The sequence below is a fragment of the Hypanus sabinus genome, chromosome 25 (assembly GCF_030144855.1).
Source record: "Hypanus sabinus isolate sHypSab1 chromosome 25, sHypSab1.hap1, whole genome shotgun sequence".
NCBI lineage: Eukaryota > Metazoa > Chordata > Chondrichthyes > Myliobatiformes > Dasyatidae > Hypanus > Hypanus sabinus.
The window spans coordinates 50,595,522-50,613,483 of NC_082730.1; the positions used below are offsets into that span (position 1 = coordinate 50,595,522).

The 17,962-nt window shown below is 45.8% G+C and overlaps 1 protein-coding gene across 6 annotated transcripts in view; it reads left to right on the forward strand.

The window, feature by feature from the left end:
* The first annotated feature begins 892 nt into the window (after window positions 1–892).
* LOC132381232 (tetraspanin-18-like) overlaps window positions 893–17,962 on the forward strand; it is a 199,321-nt gene continuing 182,251 nt past the window's right edge. For 2 of the 6 annotated variants that reach the window (XM_059950599.1, XM_059950609.1), the window contains exon 1: window positions 992–1,064. Coding sequence is in view for 1 of the 6 variants with exons in the window: in XM_059950594.1 (XP_059806577.1) it covers window positions 917–1,064 (148 nt within the window). In the remaining 5 variants the exon portion in view is untranslated. Of the gene's footprint in view, window positions 1,065–17,962 lie in introns of all 6 variants that reach the window. The other 4 variants (XM_059950594.1, XM_059950606.1, XM_059950605.1 and 1 more) reach the window with 4 other exon arrangements.

Genomic DNA, 17,962 nt, shown 5'->3' on the forward strand with positions numbered 1-17,962 from the left:
TGTTGTGATCCTCCTAGAGGACTTGTGTACATTAAACAATTTTGAATCTACTGAAGAGCTGGTTACATACATCTAGAATTTGTGGCTGAGAAGTTTTAACCCTTATAGAAATATGTGCTAAAATCTGTGTGTAACCCATTCCTTGCAGTGTTGCAAAGAAGCAATTTTCTCAAGAGCAGGATGTGTATGGGGGCATGGACTTCACAAAGTCAACAGAGGGATCTTCTGGCATGGGGAGAGTTCTTACAGATGCTCAAACCACCAGGAGTGGATCAGAGAAAAGAGCAGCTGCACTCCAAGCCTGAATGGTGGTGAGAAAGAACGCCTTCCCTGAAAGATTTATAGTCCATCATAGCAGGTTTCATGATTCACACTCCTCAGCTGTGGCTCAGATAATGTATGTCCCTTTAATTTATGATCAGTCAGGCCATCATGTCTTCAGCAAACATACCCGTTCCAATCCATCAGCACTGGGGTCAATATGATAGACAATATTAGTCTGCACCCATCAACTTCCACAGGGAAGCACACCATGTCCAGGAAGTCCAGCGTTCAATTTCACATTGCCCACTTTGACAGATTTTCCGCTTCTAATCAGTCACAGGGCACATAAAAGAAAATACTGGGTGATTGAATTTCTCTTCCAGAACTTTTTATTCCATCCAGTTGGTACAAGGTTATAATTTGACCATGGTTCAAGAGACTTCAGGACAGAAAAAAATAATAAGTCAATTTTGCCACGAATCCTTTGACCAGTATTCATCTTTGTAAAGTAAGTCTGATATAAGACCGCAGCTAAGAAATAGCTGGATTCTGCAGTAATTTTTTTTTGAGGTTGGAATTGCACTGAATCATTTCCTGTGTCACGTGTCTTTTCCACTGTCCCAGCAGTGAGCAGGCCAAACAAATCTATTTTATGGCACTGCTTATTTCCCAGATGTTTTTGGAGCTAGTTATGGCACAGACGAGTTCAAGCAACAGTGGAACATACAGGCAAATCGTGAGGAGCCAAAAGAATTCCAATTTACTACAAGCATCTGATTTTAACAAGGCTAGCAGTGCAGGTGAGTTATGTTTATGTTATTTACTGTTGCAAGCTGTTAGTTGATAGTATGCATCACTAACTTTAAAGTAGAGTTTGTGGTTGGGCGGGTTGGCTGTTGCTGTGGGACAAGCAAGGCAGATTGAAAAAGCAAACAAAAGCTGTTCATAGACATCTCACGATGTTTCCATCTGTCAGGTTAACACAGTTCAGATGTTTAAGTATGAATTTATTAAATACTGTAACCTAAGACCCTTATTTTGAGTCTGTTTATTTTAAAACATAACTCCTAATATATACGTTGAATGATTCATATTTCAGTCACTATTTCAGTTACAGCTTAAGACTAAATGTGTTCAACTCTGAAGTTTTCAACAGTTTACAACCAAAGTCCCAGTTGTGAAAGAACAATGTTTGAAAGTGAAAGTTCTTAAGGGATAAGAATGAAATTAAACAGATACGCAAAAGACTTCATTGTTTGTTGAAAATTGAATTAAGAATTGTAGTTACTGATTCTCACATAATTCCACCCTTGTCAAGCTTCGCTCACCTATATCATCATCCACAACCTCACACCGCTACCTGGTCTCAATGCACTCTCTTTCTGCAGTCTTCCCAGCCACATGGATTTAAAGGATTTTACAGTATTTGACCCTTTGTGCCTGTAAAAACTCTTGAGCCTCTTATCTATGTTCAGTGTCAGTGGCTGTCTTATTACTGAATCCACAGGACTCCAGCCGTCAAAGACAGTTCTCATTCAGACATCACATGCCCCGCATTCTGGGGCAGCCTCCCTTTTTCTTGTCACTTTCTTTTCTGCTTTCATCAGCAACTTAAAAGAAATCTCTTCAAGCTTGGCAGCTTCCGTACCCCTTTTCCCTCATGGCTTTACTATTCATCATCCTGTCTATAACTCTCTGATGTCTCCATGCAGATAATGAGGACCACAGAAAGGTAAGTGTTAAATGCTGAGCTCAAAGACTAATTTTGCTTAAGGACTCCACCTAAAGTGTTAACTTTTCTCTTTAAGTTAGCTGACCTCTGGTTGGAAGTTACAGTGGAAGTAAAAGTGAGACTAATGACACTTGCCATTATTTATGAAAGCTCAGGCAAGTGAGCCTTTGCAGTTTGGTTAAAGGCAACTTTCCAAAATGTGTTGTGTGAGGTGCTTTGCACTGCCATTATGTTTAGGAAAATAACATCTTACTATCTGCACTGATGAGCATTGAACGTGATGAATTTTACTGTGTTTGTGTGATGGGTATTTTAGCCACATTTGATAAACAAGTTATAAATAATAGGGGCTAGTAGTTACTGTATGGATCATTTCTGACAACACAATTACAGGTAACTGTCAATCTTATTTCCATCAAGATTTACTTGTTGGTGTCTTGTTTCATTAAATGGCTTTTTAAAGATATTAGATTTAAAATTTAATTGTTTATAACTTAATGCGTGCACAATAGGCTCACCATAGGGTAATTTCCTGGAACGCTAGTGATTATTTTGCAGGACTTCTGATGCTGACAGCAATGTGGTCCTTGGGTGCTGCCTTTTTTTTCCGTTATTCTTCCCTTTGCATCCCAGGGAGGAGGTGAAATCCCAGGGAGGCCTGGGCCTGGGTCTGGATATGAGTCTAGGCCTGGGCCTGGGACTGGATCTGAGTCTAGGCCTGGGTCTGGGCCTGGATCTGAGTCTAGGCCTGGGTCTGGGCCTGGATCTGAGTCTAGGGCTAGGCCTGGGTCTGGGCCTGGGGCTAGGCCTGGAAGTTTGGGGATGACAGTGGATTCTGCTGGCCAGCTGGATATCTCTGCATCATGGAGTGAAAAAAGTGATTTGGAGAGTTTGGGACATTGGCATTCAGGCTGAGTATGGGAGTCAGGTATTTCACAGCATCGGAGTGAGAGGAACGTTGGGGGCTGAGGTCTGGGCTGATCAGGGTGGTAGAGAGTATGGATTTGCGAGCAGTCCAACTAAGGACTCATATAGAGTGGGGACATAAAGTGCTGATAACAGATGTTGAGCAAGGACTGGAGGTCCGGGATGATTGGGAGTCTGCAGTAGCTGGTCCTCTGGGAATTTGGGCATTAATTTGACGCTACTGAGAACAGTCTGAAAGAAGTGGAGAGAAATGTTGGGACATAACTTTTTTCTGAGTCACGTACATTTGTTTCTTCAGCAAAGGAACTTGGTTGAATTTCTGGAATGATATTACAAAAATCAGAAGGAAATGAAGGATCAATATCAACTAACATGAAATACCAGGTCACAACAAATTCTGACCCTTATAGCATTTTTTTGTTTTATTCTAGATTAGCAGAGTTTTAAAAAATCTTTTGCCTTTTATTACCTAATGGTGAAAACTCTTCCAAGGCCACTAGATGTCATCAAGTTATAGAATTTATCCAGATAGTGAGGTAATAGGCATCATTGCAATACGAAGATCATACACCACATCAATGTGTCTGTTTCAGCAGCAGAATGAAACACCTCACGGGTTTGAATTCAATAGAATATCAAATCACAGATGGGAGTGTGCTTGCATTTTGTATCCACAAGATCTACATCAGTGACAGCTCCCTTTGGGCCACAGTCTCCGACTGAGCTGGATGTGGTGTGTGGTCTTGTATCTGCTCCAAAAAGACCATACCCTTGCTATCTCTCACTGTACTGTTTCAACTTTGTTTTGAACTTTTTGTTTTTGCCTCTACAACTTCTTACTTAAGAACTTCAGCACTCTCCAAACTAACTTACAAACCTCCATCAAACATAAAGCTTTGCTAGGTGTTTCATTCAGCTGTTGCCATGTCCTTCCTGACTTAACCGTTGAGCACTATATTTGCAATTTAAAATCCTAATCCGTTTTTTTCAGAAGCCGTATGGCCTTATTCATCTAACTCTGCAACTATGTCAGTTCTTTATTTCCCATTCTGGCCTTTGTACATGCTTTTCCTTTTGTCACAGGCAGTGAGTTCCTGGACATTAAAATTATCTTTCTACAGAATATCATTTACCTACCTATCTCTCCCTCATTCTTTCAAAACTTACTCAAAACCCACTTTCTTAACTAAGTTTCAAGCAATAGCCCAAAGCCCTTGCTTCCTGAAGCAACAAGCAATCTGCTGAAAAACCACAGTGAGTCAAGCAGCGTTTGTGGCAGGAAAGCAACTGTTGATATTTCGAGTTGAACCTTACATCAGCATACAGGTCTAGACCAAATACATCGACAATCCCTTTCCTCCCACAGAAGCTGCTTGACTCACTGAGTTCTTCCAACAGATTACTTGTTGTTTCAGATTCCACCATCTGCAATCTCTTTGTCTCTCCCTTATTTCCTGACTGAACATCCAAGCTGTCCATTAGATCTTGAGATATTTATTACCTTCAAATGTAATTATTACTGTATTTATCTTCCATGTAATTGTACACTATGCTACTTCTATGTGTAATGTCAAACAAAACTCTGTTTGGCATCTCAGTTGGAAGAGAAATAAACCCTTGTAGTTATTTTGAAGGAGAGCCTCAACATTGGGTTGGGGTGGGGGGGGGGAATCAATTTCCCCCAAAATTGATCATTCAATTAACAACAGTAGAATAAGACCATTGCTGTATTATTCTCTTTGTGGGGCATTACACAAATTTCCTTCCACATTTCCCATGTATTACAAAGAGTGACTGCGGTACTAAACATTGATGTGAGTGAACAGAAAATGTTAGAAACACTCATCACATCAGGCAGCATATGTGAAAAGAGAAACATAGCTTGTATTTCAAGTCTAAGATCCTTCATCAGAGTTGGGAGAGACAGAAAACAAATTAGTTTTAAGTTGCAAGGAGAGTGGGAGAACAATGGATAATACAAATGGAGCGTTGAGTTGCCATGGTAACGCACTGTTGATGAAGTCATCTGATTGATAGATTAATGAGGATAGATAGCGAGAAAACAAAGATACAAGTTGCAAAATGTTGCTCAAAATGTTGAACTAATGGACATCTAGATGAGGTGTAGGAAATGCCTGAAGGTATCAGAGTGAAAAGTTCTAAAGAGAATCATAGACTGGAGCAGTGAAACAGGCTCTGTAACCTATCACATCCATGACCATGGTGTCCATCTATATTAGTTGTATTTACCCCAATTAGCTCCACGGCTTTAAATGCCTTGGCCATTCAAGTGCCTGTGCAGATGTGTGTGAATTGTTGAGCGAGAGTTTGTGAGACTATGCTCGTATTCCTGTCGGGATCCTTGTTTTGGATGGTTGACTGCATGAAGGAAAGATTTGATTACTCCTACATAAATGTTGATGTGCAAGTGACAAGGCATTGCCAATTTATTTTTCTGTCATCGTCCCATCTGCTCAATTTGGGATGTGCAGTGGTTTAAAAACATGTGACACATGTGAGGTTAAAACTTCTACAGTGCTGTGAGCTCAGGTGCCAATATTAGATTCCTTTGTGCGGTCATCCACACCACAAAGCCTCTGCTAGAAGAAGTAATTTAGCAAACTATGCAATTTAGTGCTGAAATGTGCTTCTCCTGCCATATCATTTCAAAACCATTTCCTGCCCGACTATTTTGTATGCATTTCTAAAACAGTTACAGATGTTGAAGTGAATGCCAGATCTTTCAGTCTTGTGATGAGAAATGTATATGCTTGGAAAGAGAAGAGCACTCCCCGGGAAAGTGTTCATAATATTCACTGGCAAATGTTCAAAACATACTCACTGTGAAAATTACTTCTCCGAACATGCCCCTTCCTACCTCTGAAAAACATCAATTTTACAGTCTACCATTTAGACAATAGTACATATGATTAAAGTAATTTCTGTGATCAAAATAACTGCTGTTTATTTAAGGTAAATTATTCTTTGGCCAGGAGCTTAACCTTTAATTGCAACACAATGGATCTTGTCCACCTTACATTTCACATGAATTTCAGTTGCTACATGAACCGAGGGTGGAATCATAGGGGAACAGGGATTTCCTCTGACCACCTTGTGCGACAATATTTTAAATGTGTTCACAAAAGTACTGCTTGTGAAGTAATTGGGAGGAACCAGAGCAGTTATCCCCATAGATCTGTAGATTGTTGAGCTGGATCTAAGGTCTGATTTTTCAACCAAATCTTAGCAGATACTTTGATGGAAAAGTATTTGCAAATTATGCGAACTGACCTATTCTAAACTTCGACGTATGACTGAGTAGAGATTGAATTGACTAGGGCTCACTGCCTACCCAGCACCGCCATCAAAACTTATATTTCCATGGAACCAGTGATGTAAAATATCACAGGAACTTTATCAAGCAAAATTTAGCCTATCATATTTAGGGATAATAGGATAGAGAGCCAAAAGGTTTGTTCCAGCTTTTGACTTTAAGCAGTGGCTTAAAGGAAGGAAAGAATTAGCAAGAGAGTAATTTACTTATGGCTGTGGCTGCTGGAAGCACAGGCGGAAGTAATACTGTGAGGCAAGAGGTTACATTTAGAGAGTTTCAGATATCCTGGAACATTACAGAGCTGTAGATAATAGGGATAGGGAGGAATAAGGTCATAACTATAATAAGCCTGAAGAGGCAGATTTGGCACAGGTTGTCAAACTCGGAATGATGAAGAAGCCAGGACTTGGAATGAGTTATAATTCAAACAACAGGCTTTTGGATGATCTCAAGATTATATGGGATGAAAAGGATAGACCAGCCAAGAGTGCATGGAAATAAAATCTAAAGTTCGTAAGAGCATATAACAATCCAGACACTGATAAATCGAGGCAGAGTGAAGCAAAACATGTTGGCAATTGAGTCCACACACAGGCAGACTCAAACACACCACCAGCTTTGTCAGTTGTCTGATTCAGAATAAGACAATTTCCAAGGAGACAAATTTGTTGGCAAGGAACAGGGGACAAGTGATAATGCAATGGTTAAGTCACTTGACCGGAAATTCAGGTCTTTGGACTAACATGCCTGAACATGGCAGCTGTGGAATTTAATTTTGTTTACTGATATGCAATATTAAAATGATCAGTTAATTGTCGAAACCTCTTCAGTTCAATACTGCTCTCAAGAGAAGAAAATTTGTAGTCCTTATTAAGTCTGGAGTATATGAGCTTCAGACCCACCCACATGCTTGAGGCCAAGTTAGTTGTCACCATAATTTTCACAAAGAGCTGTGAGAGATGGGTAATAACTACGGCTTTATCAATGAATAAATAAATAAGTCAGTGTCTGTGTGTGATGGAGTTCTGATGAAGGGCCTCAGCCCAAAATATCAACTATTCACTCCTTTCCATCCAAGCTGCTTGAAGCAGACAGGGGAGGGTCTGTGGGGACAGAGGGGAGGGGATAGTGCAGAAATTAAGAGGAATATTCAGTTCGAGCTGAGTGATGTCAGTACATACATGGAACTTAACATATATTGAGCTGATTCAGTTTATACAAACCTTGGAAGAAATTCAATTCAATCTGAAACTAGGATATTAAATCTGAGTAAAACAAACTATGAAGGCAACTATGTAAGGTATACTTTGAGGCAAAAAACAAATGCAGAAATGGTCAATCAATGACTATCAAGAAAAGTTACTGTTAGATCAAAGGAAAAGGCTTATGACATAACAAACCAAAGCAGAAAACCCAAGGACTGGGAACATCTCATAATTCAACGAGTGAGGACAAAGGCACGGAGAACAAAAAGGAAAGTAGATTCAAGAGAGGGCAGATGAGAACATAAAAAGCTGATTGCAAAAGCTTCTATAGATATATAAAAAGGAAAAGATTATGTGGGTCCCTTACAAATTGAGAGAGGAGAAATCCTTTTGGTGAATGAAGAAGTGGCAAGGAAGTTAATCTCATGTGTACTGACTTATCAAAGGTGCTCTGGAAGTACTGGCTTTTTACTGACATTAATTCTTTTCAAATCCTCAGTTAGTCTGGATTTGCAGCCTTCCACTATTTTCAGGAGTTTTCTTGTCTGAAGCAACGTGAATTTATGAAAGGGAAATGAGAAATCCAAAGGAATGGATGTGTCTAGACTTTAGAAAGATTAGAGACCTGATATGTTGCTGAATGCCAGATTACTGAACAAATTAGAGCACACAATATTGAGGATAATATATCAACATGGCAAAGAAAACAGAATTTAGAAATAATTAGGTCATTTTCAAGTTGGTAGGCTTGTTCCTTCTGACCTCAGTCTTAATTAGCTAAGTCTTTATTCTTAGACAGTAACCCTTAGTGCTAGACCTACCACCATCAAGAACATCCATTCTGCATCTATCCGCTCAGTCCATTCAGGGTTTTATAAGGTTCAGATTGTTTCCCTGTCATTTGTTAAAGCTACTTTGCAGATCAAAAATAATACCCCTATCTCACTTCACACTACAGTCCTGTCATCCTAGGATACAGAATGGAAGAAAGGATTGTATAATATATGAAACTCCGCATATTGCTAGGTTCCTGGTGGCAGTGTAGGCTGTAAAGGCGAGGGATAGAGGCTTCAGGGAGGTAAAGACAGGCTAGGTGAATCAGCAATCTCCTGGTAGAGAGGATATAATGCAGAAAAATGTAAGGCCATGCGCCTTAGTAAAAAGCAAGCATAAAAGCAGTGTATTTTGGAACAGAAAGAGATTAGAAGAGATACAAGAGAGAAATTCCATGCAATGCGCAAAATGTTGGAAGAACTCAACGGGTCAGGCAACATCAAAGGTGGGAAATGGACAGTGGCTGTTTTGGGGAGAGACTTTTCCTCAGGACTGGAAAGAAAGAATGATATGTTGTATCATCCTCTGCATCCTCCTTGCAACATATTATCCTCTGCAACCTCTGCCATCTCCAATGGGATCTGACCACAAGGATCATCTTCCACTCCCCTTCCCCTCTTCGATTTATGTAAGGATTGCTCTCTCCACGACTCCATTGTCAATCTGTCCTTCCCCACTGATCTCTCTCCATGCACTTTGTCCATCTGTCCTTCCCCACTGATCTCTCTCAGTGACTCCTTTGTCCATCTGTCCTTCCCCACTGATCTCTCTCCGTGACTCCTTTGTCCATCTGTCCTTCCCCACTGATCTCTCTCCGTGCACTTTGTCCATCTGTCCTTCCCCACTGATCTCCCTCCATGTACTTTGTCCATCTGCCCTTCCCCACTGATCTCTCTCTGTGCACTTTGTCCATCTGTCCTTCCCCACTGATCTCTCTCTATTTACTTTGTTCATCTGTCCTTCCCCACTGATCACTCTCCGTGACTCCTTTGTCCATCTGTCCTTCCCCACTGATCTCTCTCCGTGCACTTTGTCCATCTGTCATTCCCCACTGATCTCTCTCCGTGCACTTTGTCCATCTGTCCTTCCCCACTGATCTCCCTCCATGTACTTTGTCCATCTGTCCTTCCCCACTGATCTCTCTCCATGACTCCTTTGTCTATCTGTCCTTTCCCACTGATTTCTCTCCGTGACTCCTTTGTCCATCTGTCCTTCCCCACTGATCTCCCTCCATGTACTTTGACTACCTGTCCTTCCCCACTGATCTCTCTCCGTGCACTTTGTCCTTCTGTCCTTCCCCACTGATCTCCCTCCATGACTCCTTTGTCCATCTGTCCTTCCCCAGTGATCTCTCTCCATGACTCCTTTGTCCATCTGTCCTTCCCCTCTGATCTCTCTCCATGACTCCTTTGTCCATCTGTCCTTCCACACTGATCACTCTCCATGACGCCTTTGTCCATCTCTCCTTCCCCACTGATCTCTCTCCGTGCACTTTGTCCATCTGTCCTTCCCCACTGATCTCTCTCAGTGACTCCATTGTCCATCTGTCCTTCACCACTGATTTCTCTACGTGACTCCTTTGTCCATCTGTCCTTCCCCACTGATCTCTCTCCGTGACGCCATTGTCCATCGGTCCTTCCCCATTGATCTCCCTCCGTGCACTTTGTCCATCTATCCTTCCCCACTGACCTCTCTCCGTGACTCCTTCGTACATCTGTCCTTCCCCACTGATCTCTCTCCGGGACTCCTTTGTCCATCTGTCCTTCCCCACTGATCTCTCTCCATGACTCCTTTGTCCATCTGTCCTTCCTCACTGATCTCTCTCCATGACTCCTTTGTCCATCTGTCCTTCCCCACTGATCTCTCTCCATGACTCCTTTGTCCATCTGTCCTTCCCCACTGATCTCTCTCCGGGACTCCTTTGTCCATCTGTCCTTCCCCACTGATCTCTCTCCATGACTCCTTTGTCCATCTGTCCTTCCCCACTGATCTCTCTCCATGACTCCTTTGTCCATCTGTCCTTCCCCTCTGATCTCTCTCCATGACTCCTTTGTCCATCTGTCCTTCCCCACTGATCTCCCTCCAGGACTCCTTTGTCCATCTGTCCTTCCCCACTGATCTCTCTCCATGACTCCTTTGTACATCTGTCCTTCCCCACTGATCTCTCTCCGGGACTCCTTTGTCCATCTGTCCTTCCCCACTGATCTCTCTCCATGACTCCTTTGTCCATCTGTCCTTCCCCACTGATCTCTCTCCGTGCACTTTGTCCATATGTCCTTCCCCACTGATCTCTCTCAGTGACTCCTTTGTCCATCTGTCTTTCCCCACTGATTTCTCTCCGTGACTCCTTTGTCCATCTGTCCTTCCCCACTGATCTCTCTCCATGACTCCTTTGTCCATCTGTCCTTCCCCTCTGATCTCTCTCCATGACTCCTTTGTCCATCTGTCCTTCCCCACTGATCTCTCTCCATGACTCCTTTGTCCATCTGTCCTTCCCCACTGATCTCTCTCCATGACTCCTTTGTCCATCTGTCCTTCCCCACTGATCTCTCTCCGTGCACTTTGTCCATCTGTCCTTCCCCACTGATCTCTCTCAGTGACCCCTTTGTCCATCTGTCCTTCTCCACTGATTTCTCTCCGTGACTCCTTTGTCCATCTGTCCTTCCCCACCGATCTCTCTCCGTGACGCTTTAGTCCATCTGTCCTTCCCCACTGATCTCCCTCCATGAATCCTTTATCCATCTGTCCTTCCCCACTGATCTCTCTCCGTGACTCCTTTATCCATCTGTCCTTCCCCACTGATCTCTCTCCATGACTCCTTTGTCCATCTGTCCTTCCCCACTGATCTCTCTCCGTGCACTTTGTCCATATGTCCTTCCCCACTGATCTCTCTCAGTGACTCCTTTGTCCATCTGTCTTTCCCCACTGATTTCTCTCCGTGACTCCTTTGTCCATCTGTCCTTCCCCACCGATCTCTCTCCGTGACGCCTTAGTCCATCTGTCCTTCCCCACTGATCTCCCTCCATGAATCCTTTATCCATCTGTCCTTCCCCACTGATCTCTCTCCGTGACTCCTTTATCCATCTGTCCTTCCCCACTGATCTCTCTCCATGACTCCATTGTCCATCTGACCTTCCCCACTGATCTCTCTCAGTGACTCCTTTGTCCTTCTGTCCTTCGCCACTGATCTCCCTCCATGACTCCTTTGTCCATCTGTCCTTCCCCAGTGATCTCTCTCCATGACTCCTTTGTCCATCTGTCCTTCCCCTCTGATCTCTCTCCATGACTCCTTTGTCCATCTGTCCTTCCCCACTGATCTCTCTCCATGACTCCTTTGTCCATCTCTCCTTCCCCACTGATCTCTCTCCGTGCACTTTGTCCATCTGTCCTTCCCCACTGATCTCTCTCAGTGACTCCTTTGTCCATCTGTCTTTCCCCACTGATTTCTCTCCGTGACTCCTTTGTCCATCTGTCCTTCCCCACTGATCTCCCTCCATGTACTTTGACTATCTGTCCTTCCCCACTGATCTCTCTCCGTGCACTTTGTCCTTCTGTCCTTCCCCACTGATCTCCCTCCATGACTCCTTTGTCCATCTGTCCTTCCCCAGTGATCTCTCTCCATGACTCCTTTGTCCATCTGTCTTTCCCCTCTGATCACTCTCCATGACTCCTTTGTCCATCTGTCCTTCCCCACTGATCACTCTCCATGACGCCTTTGTCCATCTCTCCTTCCCCACTGATCTCTCTCCGTGCACTTTGTCCATCTGTCCTTCCCCACTGATCTCTCTCAGTGACTCCATTGTCCATCTGTCCTTCCCCACTGATTTCTCTACGTGACTCCTTTGTCCATCTGTCCTTCCCCACTGATCTCTCTCCGTGACGCCTTTGTCCATCTGTCCTTCCCCATTGATCTCCCTCCGTGCACTTTGTCCATCTATCCTTCCCCACTGATCTCTCTCCGTGACTCCTTCGTACATCTGTCCTTCCCCACTGATCTCTTTCCATGACTCCTTTGTCCATCTGTCCTTCCCCACTAATCTGTCTCCGTGACCTCTTTGTCCATCTGTCCTTCCCCACTGATCTCCCTCCATGAATCCTTTATCCATCTGTCCTTCCCCACTGATCTCTCTCCGTGACTCCTTTATCCATCTGTCCTTCCCCACTGATCTCTCTCCATGACTCCATTGTCAATCTGTCCTTCCCCACTGATCTCTCTCAGTGACTCCTTTGTCCTTCTGTCCTTCCCCACTGATCTCTCTCCGGGACTCCTTTGTCCATCTGTCCTTCCCCACTGATCTCTCTCCATGACTCCTTTGTCCATCTGTCCTTCCCCACTGATCTCTCTCCATGACTCCTTTGTCCATCTGTCCTTCCCCACTGATCTCTCTCCATGACTCCTTTGTCCATCTGTCCTTCCCCACTGATCTCTCTCCGGGACTCCTTTGTCCATCTGTCCTTCCCCACTGATCTCTCTCCATGACTCCTTTGTCCATCTGTCCTTCCCCACTGATCTCCCTCCAGGACTCCTTTGTCCATCTGTCCTTCCCCACTGATCTCTCTCCATGACTCCTTTGTAGATCTGTCCTTCCCCACTGATCTCTCTCCGGGACTCCTTTGTCCATCTGTCCTTCCCCACTGATCTCTCTCCATGACTCCTTTGTCCATCTCTCCTTCCCCACTGATCTCTCTCCGTGCACTTTGTCCATATGTCCTTCCCCACTGATCTCTCTCAGTGACTCCTTTGTCCATCTGTCTTTCCCCACTGATTTCTCTCCGTGACTCCTTTGTCCATCTGTCCTTCCCCACTGATCTCTCTCCATGACTCCTTTGTCCATCTCTCCTTCCCCACTGATCTCTCTCCGTGCACTTTGTCCATCTGTCCTTCCCCACTGATCTCTCTCAGTGACTCCTTTGTCCATCTGTCCTTCCCCACTGATTTCTCTCCGTGACTCCTTTGTCCATCTGTCCTTCCCCACTGATCTCTCTCCGTGACGCCTTTGTCCATCTCTCCTTCCCCACTGATCTCTCTCCGTGCACTTTGTCCATCTGTCCTTCCCCACTGATCTCTCTCAGTGACTCCTTTGTCCATCTGTCTTTCCCCACTGATTTCTCTCCGTGACTCCTTTGTCCATCTGTCCTTCCCCACTGATCTCCCTCCATGTACTTTGACTATCTGTCCTTCCCCACTGATCTCTCTCCGTGCACTTTGTCCTTCTGTCCTTCCCCACTGATCTCCCTCCATGACTCCTTTGTCCATCTGTCCTTCCCCAGTGATCTCTCTCCATGACTCCTTTGTCCATCTGTCTTTCCCCTCTGATCTCTCTCCATGACTCCTTTGTCCATCTGTCCTTCCCCACTGATCACTCTCCATGACGCCTTTGTCCATCTCTCCTTCCCCACTGATCTCTCTCCGTGCACTTTGTCCATCTGTCCTTCCCCACTGATCTCTCTCAGTGACTCCATTGTCCATCTGTCCTTCCCCACTGATTTCTCTACGTGACTCCTTTGTCCATCTGTCCTTCCCCACTGATCTCTCTCCGTGACGCCTTTGTCCATCTGTCCTTCCCCATTGATCTCCCTCCGTGCACTTTGTCCATCTATCCTTCCCCACTGATCTCTCTCCGTGACTCCTTCGTACATCTGTCCTTCCCCACTGATCTCTTTCCATGACTCCCTTGTCCATCTGTCCTTACCCACTAATCTGTCTCCGTGACCTCTTTGTCCATCTGTCCTTCCCCACTGATCTCCCTCCATGAATCCTTTATCCATCTGTCCTTCCCCACTGATCTCTCTCCGTGACTCCTTTATCCATCTGTCCTTCCCCACTGATCTCTCTCCATGACTCCATTGTCAATCTGTCCTTCCCCACTGATCTCTCTCAGTGACTCCTTTGTCCTTCTGTCCTTCCCCACTGATCTCTCTCCGGGACTCCTTTGTCCATCTGTCCTTCCCCACTGATCTCTCTCCATGACTCCTTTGTCCATCTGTCCTTCCCCACTGATCTCTCTCCATGACTCCTTTGTCCATCTGTCCTTCCCCACTGATCTCTCTCCATGACTCCTTTGTCCATCTGTCCTTCCCCACTGATCTCTCTCCGGGACTCCTTTGTCCATCTGTCCTTCCCCACTGATCTCTCTCCATGACTCCTTTGTCCATCTGTCCTTCCCCACTGATCTCCCTCCAGGACTCCTTTGTCCATCTGTCCTTCCCCACTGATCTCTCTCCATGACTCCTTTGTACATCTGTCCTTCCCCACTGATCTCTCTCCGGGACTCCTTTGTCCATCTGTCCTTCCCCACTGATCTCTCTCCATGACTCCTTTGTCCATCTGTCCTTCCCCACTGATCTCTCTCCGTGCACTTTGTCCATATGTCCTTCCCCACTGATCTCTCTCAGTGACTCCTTTGTCCATCTGTCTTTCCCCACTGATTTCTCTCCGTGACTCCTTTGTCCATCTGTCCTTCCCCAGTGATCTCTCTCCATGACTCCTTTGTCCATCTGTCCTTCCCCACTGATCTCTCCCCATGACTCCTTTGTCCATCTGTCCTTCCCCACTGATCTCTCTCCATGACTCCTTTGTCCATCTGTCCTTCCCCACTGATCTCTCTCCGTGCACTTTGTCCATCTGTCCTTCCCCACTGATCTCTCTCAGTGACCCCTTTGTCCATCTGTCCTTCTCCACTGATTTCTCTCCGTGACTCCTTTGTCCATCTGTCCTTCCCCACCGATCTCTCTCCATGACTCCTTTGTCCATCTGTCCTTCCCCACTGATCTCTCTCCGTGCACTTTGTCCATATGTCCTTCCCCACTGATCTCTCTCAGTGACTCCTTTGTCCATCTGTCTTTCCCCACTGATTTCTCTCCGTGACTCCTTTGTCCATCTGTCCTTCCCCAGTGATCTCTCTCCATGACTCCTTTGTCCATCTGTCCTTCCCCACTGATCTCTCCCCATGACTCCTTTGTCCATCTGTCCTTCCCCACTGATCTCTCTCCATGACTCCTTTGTCCATCTGTCCTTCCCCACTGATCTCTCTCCGTGCACTTTGTCCATCTGTCCTTCCCCACTGATCTCTCTCAGTGACCCCTTTGTCCATCTGTCCTTCTCCACTGATTTCTCTCCGTGACTCCTTTGTCCATCTGTCCTTCCCCACCGATCTCTCTCCGTGACGCCTTAGTCCATCTGTCCTTCCCCACTGATCTCCCTCCATGAATCCTTTATCCATCTGTCCTTCCCCACTAATCTGTCTCCGTGACCTCTTTGTCCATCTGTCCTTCCCCACTGATCTCCCTCCATGAATCCTTTATCCATCTGTCCTTCCCCACTGATCTCTCTCCGTGACTCCTTTATCCATCTGTCCTTCCCCACTGATCTCTCTCCATGACTCCATTGTCAATCTGTCCTTCCCCACTGATCTCTCTCAGTGACTCCTTTGTCCTTCTGTCCTTCCCCACTGATCTCTCTCCGGGACTCCTTTGTCCATCTGTCCTTCCCCACTGATCTCTCTCCATGACTCCTTTGTCCATCTGTCCTTCCCCACTGATCTCTCTCCATGACTCCTTTGTCCATCTGTCCTTCCCCACTGATCTCTCTCCATGACTCCTTTGTCCATCTGTCCTTCCCCACTGATCTCTCTCCGGGACTCCTTTGTCCATCTGTCCTTCCCCACTGATCTCTCTCCATGACTCCTTTGTCCATCTGTCCTTCCCCACTGATCTCCCTCCAGGACTCCTTTGTCCATCTGTCCTTCCCCACTGATCTCTCTCCATGACTCCTTTGTAGATCTGTCCTTCCCCACTGATCTCTCTCCGGGACTCCTTTGTCCATCTGTCCTTCCCCACTGATCTCTCTCCATGACTCCTTTGTCCATCTGTCCTTCCCCACTGATCTCTCTCCGTGCACTTTGTCCATATGTCCTTCCCCACTGATCTCTCTCAGTGACTCCTTTGTCCATCTGTCTTTCCCCACTGATTTCTCTCAGTGACTCCTTTGTCCATCTGTCCTTCCCCACTGATCTCTCTCCATGACTCCTTTGTCCATCTCTCCTTCCCCACTGATCTCTCTCCGTGCACTTTGTCCATCTGTCCTTCCCCACTGATCTCTCTCAGTGACTCCTTTGTCCATCTGTCCTTCCCCACTGATTTCTCTCCGTGACTCCTTTGTCCATCTGTCCTTCCCCACTGATCTCTCTCCGTGACGCCTTTGTCCATCTCTCCTTCCCCACTGATCTCTCTCCGTGCACTTTGTCCATCTGTCCTTCCCCACTGATCTCTCTCAGTGACTCCTTTGTCCATCTGTCTTTCCCCACTGATTTCTCTCCGTGACTCCTTTGTCCATCTGTCCTTCCCCACTGATCTCCCTCCATGTACTTTGACTATCTGTCCTTCCCCACTGATCTCTCTCCGTGCACTTTGTCCTTCTGTCCTTCCCCACTGATCTCCCTCCATGACTCCTTTGTCCATCTGTCCTTCCCCAGTGATCTCTCTCCATGACTCCTTTGTCCATCTGTCTTTCCCCTCTGATCTCTCTCCATGACTCCTTTGTCCATCTGCCCTTCCCCACTGATCACTCTCCATGACGCCTTTGTCCATCTCTCCTTCCCCACTGATCTCTCTCCGTGCACTTTGTCCATCTGTCCTTCCCCACTGATCTCTCTCAGTGACTCCATTGTCCATCTGTCCTTCCCCACTGATTTCTCTACGTGACTCCTTTGTCCATCTGTCCTTCCCCACTGATCTCTCTCCGTGACGCCTTTGTCCATCTGTCCTTCCCCATTGATCTCCCTCCGTGCACTTTGTCCATCTATCCTTCCCCACTGATCTCTCTCCGTGACTCCTTCGTACATCTGTCCTTCCCCACTGATCTCTTTCCATGACTCCTTTGTCCATCTGTCCTTACCCACTAATCTGTCTCCGTGACCTCTTTGTCCATCTGTCCTTCCCCACTGATCTCCCTCCATGAATCCTTTATCCATCTGTCCTTCCCCACTGATCTCTCTCCGTGACTCCTTTATCCATCTGTCCTTCCCCACTGATCTCTCTCCATGACTCCATTGTCAATCTGTCCTTCCCCACTGATCTCTCTCAGTGACTCCTTTGTCCTTCTGTCCTTCCCCACTGATCTCTCTCCGGGACTCCTTTGTCCATCTGTCCTTCCCCACTGATCTCTCTCCATGACTCCTTTGTCCATCTGTCCTTCCCCACTGATCTCTCTCCATGACTCCTTTGTCCATCTGTCCTTCCCCACTGATCTCTCTCCATGACTCCTTTGTCCATCTGTCCTTCCCCACTGATCTCTCTCCATGACTCCTTTGTCCATCTGTCCTTCCCCACTGATCTCTCTCCGTGCACTTTGTCCATCTGTCCTTCCCCACTGATCTCTCTCAGTGACCCCTTTGTCCATCTGTCCTTCTCCACTGATTTCTCTCCGTGACTCCTTTGTCCATCTGTCCTTCCCCACCGATCTCTCTCCGTGACGCTTTAGTCCATCTGTCCTTCCCCACTGATCTCCCTCCATGAATCCTTTATCCATCTGTCCTTCCCCACTGATCTCTCTCCGTGACTCCTTTATCCATCTGTCCTTCCCCACTGATCTCTCTCCATGACTCCTTTGTCCATCTGTCCTTCCCCACTGATCTCTCTCCGTGCACTTTGTCCATATGTCCTTCC